The sequence below is a fragment of the Amblyomma mixtum genome, chromosome 10 (genome assembly GCF_055824585.1).
Source record: "Amblyomma mixtum isolate Tamu chromosome 10, ASM5582458v1, whole genome shotgun sequence".
NCBI lineage: Eukaryota > Metazoa > Arthropoda > Arachnida > Ixodida > Ixodidae > Amblyomma > Amblyomma mixtum.
In genome coordinates, this window is record NC_143021.1 from 82514846 (window position 1) to 82522501 (window position 7656).

At 49.6% G+C, this 7656-nt stretch overlaps 1 protein-coding gene across 1 annotated transcript; it reads left to right on the plus strand.

The window, feature by feature from the left end:
* The first annotated feature begins 217 nt into the window (after positions 1-217).
* LOC149326292 (uncharacterized) lies at positions 218-2476 on the plus strand. Its single transcript, XM_089562964.1, has one exon. It carries the CDS (start codon positions 368-370, stop codon positions 1547-1549), a length of 1182 nt encoding a protein of 393 aa, XP_089419090.1. The 5' UTR covers positions 218-367; the 3' UTR covers positions 1550-2476.
* Positions 2477-7656: the final 5180 nt, after the last annotated feature.

Consider the following 7656-nt stretch of genomic DNA (forward strand, 5'->3'; position numbering starts at 1 on the left):
TGACTGCACCTCAGCGCAGCCATCTAATCCGCTAATCTTTGCGATGCAGACGATCAACCAGCTGGTCGTCAGCCTACTGTTGCCGACCTTGGCAAGCATTCTTTCGGGTGCGTCGTTTGACTGGGCACCACCATGCTCCAGTGACGAGCCGGGACGCTACCGCTTGCCGCTCGTCAGCTGCCCGCCCCGGATGTCTGCTGCGACAACAGAGGAACAGTGGCTGCCGGCGCCGAAGGAATCTTGGACGGCCGCATCATCACGGACATCAACAGCTTCGCCCCATATAAAAGCGCCCCCGCCACCGGCACCGTTCTGTGGGCTCGGTGACTGCACCTCAGCGCAGCCATCTAATCCGCTAATCTTTGCGATGCAGACGATCAACCAGCTGTTCGTCAGCCTACTGTTGCCGACCTTGGCAAGCATTCTTTCGGGTGCGTCGTTTGACTGGGCACCACCATGCTCCAGTGACGAGCCGGGACGCTACCGCTTGCCGCTCGTCAGCTGCCCGCCCCGGATGTCTGCTGCGACAACAGAGGAACAGTGGCTGCCGGCGCCGAAGGAATCTTGGACGGCCGCATCATCACGGACATCAACAGCTTCGCCCCATATAAAAGCGCCCCCGCCACCGGCACCGTTCTGTGGGCTCGGTGACTGCACCTCAGCGCAGCCATCTAATCCGCTAATCTTTGCGATGCAGGTTAGTAAATCATATTCCTTATTTGCCAAAAGATCAAGCAATTATGTTCTGGTGCAGTTCCCGAGCCCACAGTGCTGTGTTGCCATTGCCGCCGAGTGTGCCACTGTTGTTCATTCCTTGCTATTGTTATCAGGAGATATCGAAACTAACCCTGGTCCTAACAACAACAGTGCAGTACTCGCGGAACTCCAGAAACTAACCGCAGGCCAAACCCAACTAATAGCCGAAGTACAAGGACTGAAATCCCAGCTCACTACTACGGATAAAACCATAACCGATTTAAGCAACCGTATGACCGACCTGGAAACACACTACCAAGCACTACTTCCCCTTCGAAACGACATTGAAAAGATGCAGGCTGACACAAGCAACATGGCGCGTATAATCCAGGAACTAGAAACCCGCATAGATGACGCTGAAAACAGGTCACGTCGTAACAATCTCATCTTCTATGGTATCCCTGACACTACTGATAACGAAACGTGGGCAGAATCTGAAAAACTAATCATTGATGTTTGCCGGAATAACCTTCAAATAACTGTGGAACCTCAAGAAATAGAAAGAGCTCATCGCCTCGGTCGTCACTCACAAGATAAAAATCGTCCCATAATCGTGAAATTCACAAGTAGCAAAACTAAAGAATCCCTCCTATCAAATGGGCGGAATCTGAAAGACACGGTTTATAGTGTTGGAGAGGACTTCTCGCATGCCGTTCGTCACGCGCGAAAACAACTAGTTGCATTTGCTAAAGCCCGGTCTGCCAAATTTTCCTTGCGATTTAAAACACTTCACATCGGCTCGAACCGTTATATTTTTGACACTTCATCTAACACCGTAAAGCAACTCGCGTAGCAATCGTCCCTTCACCCTACACCAATAAAACGCCAGCGCGCGACACCCTCAAATATTTCCTCAAATGTTCTCTCGTTTTCCGTGATATACACTAACATCCGCAGCTTCCTCCCAAAGCGTGAACTCATATCCAACGTAATTTCGTCATCCAGGAGCAATATACTTATACTAACTGAAACTTGGTTAAACAGTAACGTGTCCGACGCTGAAGTTTTAACTGACTTACCGGAATTCAACGTCTACCGAAACGATCGGAAAGACTCACGGGGGGGCGGTGTTCTTGTTGCAATTCACCGAGGTTTATCATGCTCTATTGCACACGTCACATCTGATATGGAATCATTATGGCTAATTATTCGCACTCCCCCTGTAACAGTACTTCTTGGCGTTTGTTATAGGCCCCCGCAGTCAAATCCAAACTTCTGTCGACATCTGAATGATACCATAAATCATCTTGTTGTTAAATACCCAAATGCGCGCATTCTCCTTTTCGGGGACTTCAATTATCCGGACATTGATTGGCAGAGTTTAGGCACTTCCTCATTAACATGCAATACAGAAGCCAAGAACTTCATTGATGTCTGTTTAAATTTTAACCTCACACAGTTAGTCTCGGAACCTACTCGTGTCACGCATGCAACCGCAAACACCCTTGACCTAATACTAACTAATAGCCCTGAGTACCTATCATCCATTAGTTATCTTCCAGAAATCAGCGACCATAAAATCTTACATGCTCTATTTTCATTTACCCCAGCTCAGAAGCACCCATCCAGAAAAACAATAAATCTGTACGATAAAGGGAATTACGATGCAATAACTGAAGACCTTAACATGTTCTTTTCAGAGTACCAATCCACATTCGACAATCACTCTGTTCACGAAAACTGGTTGATATTCAAAAATAAGTTAAATATGCTCTCTAATATGTTTATCCCCAGGGTATATTTCCAAAATAACCGCAATAAGCCATGGTTTACTAAGCATCTAAAACGTCTAGAAAACAAGAAGAAACGCCTGTTTCGTTCAGCCAAACACACTGATAATCAAGCCGCTTGGGAAAAATACCTTGCATCTGAGAAATCATACTTACTTGCAGTTCGTAGCGCCAGGCGCTCATTTTATCACACTGACTTACCGAAGCTACTAATCAGCAATCCTAGACAATTCTGGCAGGTTTTAAATCCTAAGCACACTCATGATATTACACTCACTAACGACTTGCACGAAGCGGTTACTAACGATGAATGCGCAGAAATATTTAATAACGCATTTGCATCTGTTTTCACGAGTGAATTTGACATGCCTTCACAGTTACCATCGCTCAACACAGAAGCCATCATGCCAGCTATCACATTCCTCGCTGATGGTATCGCTTCCATAATTGATAACATGAAACTCTCATCATCAGCTGGTATGGACATGATTAATACAAAACTGCTTAAAAATGTGAAATCAACATGTGCAGCCTACTTATCTTTGATTTTTTCGCAATCGCTCTCTTCAGGGATCATTCCAGATGACTGGAAAACGGGGAAGGTCGTTCCAGTCCACAAATCAGGTAACAGAGACTCCCCCATGAATTATCGCCCCATTTCATTAACTAGCGTACCCTGCAAAATCATGGAACATGTCATCTACTCTCAGATCATAAGTTTCTTAGACTCAAACGATTTCTTCCATTCTTCACAACATGGGTTTCGTAAGGGCCTCTCTTGTGAAAACCAATTAGCGTTGTTCCTTCACGACTTGCACACTAATCTTGACCGTAACATACAGACTGATGCCATATTTCTAGATTTTGCAAAAGCTTTTGACAAAATTCCCCACCGTCGTTTATTAGTAAAACTTGCACAGCTGAACTTACATCCTAACATACTACAGTGGATTGAGCAGTTTCTCACTAATCGTTCTCAATCAGTCTTTGCTAATGGCCACCTGTCTAACAGCCTCCCGGTTACATCAGGCGTTCCGCAAGGATCTGTACTCGGTCCATTACTCTTTTTAATATATATTAATGATTTACCTGACCACGTTTCCTGCAGTATTCGAATGTTCGCTGACGACTGTGTTATTTACCGCACTATTAATAACTCTCGTGATCAACTTAGTCTTCAAACCGATCTTAACAGCGTACTTAATTGGTGTAACAACTGGCTCATGTCCCTAAATCCTAATAAATGCAAACTCTTATCCTTCTCTCGTCGTCATAGCCCGCATCGCTTCCAATATTCCATTTCTAACACCTCGATTGATTCAGTACCATCTTATAAGTATCTAGGAGTCACCTTGTCTTGTGATTTATCTTGGCGCACCCATATTGGCAACATCATTTCAGCATCGAATAAAACGCTTGGTTTTCTCAAGCGCCATCTCCGCCTTGCCCCTCAACACGTAAAATTACTCGCATATAAATCGCTCATCAGACCAAAATTAGAATATGCATCTGCCATATGGAGCCCGCACCAAACTTATTTAATTAATGCATTAGAAGCTGTCCAAAATCGTGCCACTCGATTCATCCACTCTTCATACTCATATGACGTCAGCATTTCTTCATTGAAAGCATTATCAGGACTACCGCCCCTTTCGTTCCGTCGTCGCATTTCAAGTCTCACCCTTTATCACAAATTATTCCATTCTTCCCTCAATCGGTCACCGTATATCACAGCTGCCGCACGCATATCTCACCGCACCAGTCATCCCCTACAGGTTGCCCGGCCACCATCGCATACTGCCACCTTTTCTGCTTCATTTTTCTTTCGAGCAGCAACGGACTGGAACGGCCTACCCCGTGACATCGTCAACATCGGTTCATCCTCTACTTTTCAAGAACATGTAACCGATCACCTTCAGTGCTAAATAATATTCGCTGTTTTGTTTGCTCATTTTATTAAGATCCCACCCCTTATGTAATACCCCCGAAAGGGGGCCTTTAAGGTAAATAAACTGAACTGAACTGAACTGAAGTTGGAAAAGGGCCGAGAAGGTCCATGCCAACTTGCTCAAACGGGAGTCTTAGCAGTTGAACGGGATGTAAAAGTCCAGCTGGCTTGACAGGGGGTGTTTTTCGTCGTTGACAATTACGGCACGTGCGCACATAGTGTCGTACAGTCGGCATAAGCTTAGGCGAGCAATAGCTCTTTTTGATCCGAGTCAGAGTGCGGGCATAGCCGAGGTGACCTGCGGTGGGCTCGTCATGACACCCCTGCAAGATTTCTTCACGGAGATTCGCTGGAACGACGAGGAGGTAGTCGCTTCCGGTTGGAGAAAAGTTGGCTTTGTACAGCACGTTGTTGTGCAGACAAAAGGAGGACTGGGTTCTTGCGAAGGGCTGGGGAACCTCCATGGTACGTGCTTCCAGGAAGTCGATGAGAGGTTTCAGCGCCGGGTCCTCACGTTGCTGACTGGAAATAGTCGCTGCGTCTACGGCTGCGATGAGAGGAAAGTCCCGTTCGTCGTCGTCGTGCGCAGCCTCGACTGGATATCTGGACAAGCAGTCGGCATCGTTGTGCTGGCGCCTTGATTTATACACGATGGACATGTCGAACTCCTGAAGACGTGAGCTCCAACGCGCAAGGTGGCCAGAGGGATCCCGTAAGTTCGCCAACCAGCAGAGAGAGTGGTGGTCGGTTACAACTTGAAAATGCCGGCCGTACAGGTGAGGTCAAAATATCGTCACAGCCCATACCACGGCAAGGCATTCTTTTTTGGTCGTGGAATAATTAGATTTAGCACGAGACAGAGTGCGGTTGGCGTATGCTATCACGCGCTTAGCGCCGTCCTGCCATTGGACGAGTACAGCACCGAGGCCCACGTTGCTGGCATCTATGTGGACCAGAGTCTCCGCACGAGAATCGAAATGAACAAGGACAGGGGTGGTTTGCAAGCGTCGCCGTAATTCATCAAATGCCTGCTGCTGCTGTTCTGTCCACGCGCGTGGGACGTCCTCTCTTGTAAGATGCGTCAACGGTGCAGCAAGTCGGGAAAAGTTGGCAATGAACCGCCGGTAATACGCGCAAAGGCCCAAAAAACGCCGGACCGTTTTCTTGTCCGAAGGAGTGGGAAAGTTGGCGACGGCAGCTGTTTTAGCAGGATCCGGCCGGACTCCACGATGGCTGAGGACATGACCCAGGAAAAGGAGCTCCTCATAACCAAAGTGGTATTTCTCGGGCTTCAACGTCAGGCCGGCAGATCTTATAGCCTGTAGCACGGTCAAGAGGCGCTGGAGGTGTTCTTCGAACGTTGGCGAAAATACAACAACGTCGTCCAGGTATACCAAGCACGTCTGCCATTTCAGGCCCGACAAAACAGCGTCCATCATTCTCTGAAATGTTGCCGGAGCTGAACACAAACCGAAAAGAAGGACCTTGAACTCATAAAGGCCATCCGGCGTCACGAACGCTGTCTTCTCGCGATCCTGCTCGTCAACTTAGATCTGCCAGTAACCACTTTTTAAGTCCAGCGAAGAAAAGTAGCGCGCGTGCCGCAGCCGGTCAAGAGAGTCGTCAATGCGTGGTAACGGGTAGACGTCTTTCTTGGTAACCTGGTTAAGCTTCCGGTAGTCAACGCAAAATCGCAGGCTACCATCCTTCTTCTTAACCAAAACCACAGGCGAAGCCCCCGGGCTCCTCGATGGCTGAATAACACCATCCTGCAGCATCTCTTGGACTTGTTCAGCTATGGCTTCACGCTCCCGTAGTGAGGCACGGTATGGGTTTTGTCGAATTGGTCGGGTACTGTAGTCCGTAATGATGCGGTGCTTAGCGAGAGGCGTCTCTTTGACTGCCGACGTAGACGAGAAACAGTCTTGGAACTGATGCAGGAGGCCGACTAGGCTCTCCCTATCGGCTGGGGGTAAGCCTGGGTTCACGTCGAGGATCAACTGAGGTTTGGAAGAATTGGACGTTTCGCTCTGGAGGACAAGGCAGTCGTTAGTTTCGGCGATGCCCTCGAAGTATGCGACCGCAGTGCCCTTGGCGATGTGTTGCCGTTCGGTCCCGAAATTGGTTAGAAGGACATCTGCCAGGCCGTTCCGTAGCGTGACGATACCTCTGGCGATGCAGACCCATGAGAGAGCACAAGCGCAGTGTTCTGTTCTGCTACGCTATCAGCACTGCACCGGTCGTACAAATGACGGTAACGAGGGCACAGGATCGCGGAGGCACGGTCACATCGGCGTCGATTATGCGCAGGGCCACTCTGCGTTGTTCGGTGTCGGCTGAAATCGTTCCAGGGGTCGGAAATGTTACCAGACGATCAGGAAGGTTTATGATGGCACCATGCTCACGCAAAAAGTCCATTCCGAGGATCAGGTCTTTGCAGCAGTGCGGCAGAACAACAAAAGTGGCAACAAAAGCAGAATTGGCAATGGTGACTCGAGCAGTGCATCTTCCGATAGGCGTCATGAGGTGACCGCCAGCAGTACGAATTTGTGCTCCATCCCATGCTGTCTTTACCTTGCTGAGGCGATCCGCGAGGTGCTTGCTTATTATCGAAAAGTCCGCGCCTGTATCGACTAAAGCAGTCACTGGGTGCCCGTCAACGTGAATGCGGAGGTCGGCGCTAACTGCATCGGTGTCAGGGAAACTCGGGGTCACAGAATCGGGCTGCGGCGGAATCGAGATCTCGGCATCGCGCTCCGGTGGCGTTCGGGGGTCTTCGTTATATCCGCTGTCAGCAACCTTCCCCCCTGAGGTCGCCGCTTTTAGTTTTCCCGGCGCGGGCTCGGAGACCGGCCCCGCAGTCCATCTGAGAAAGCCTGGCGGCTGGGCGACGTCATGCGTGCGGGAGACGGAGATCGGGGTCGGCGGGTAGGGGTGGTGTCATGGGCAGCAAGGTACTCCTCTATTTCGTGTGGTCGCTCACCGAAACGGGGACAGGGAGCGTCACGTGGGAAACCCCGGAGGCCGATTTCACGGTAGGGCCAACGACGATACAGGTGGCCGGCTTCCCCGCAATGGTAACAGAGTGGCTGCTGATGAGAAGTGCGCCAAACAGCCGCCTTCCGGGCCGGTGGACGCATGGCAGGTCCTCGCTGAGGCCGCTGGTAGAATGACGGTGGCGGACCGGTTGGCGGCGGCGGGTGGTACGGCAAGCGTTGCACA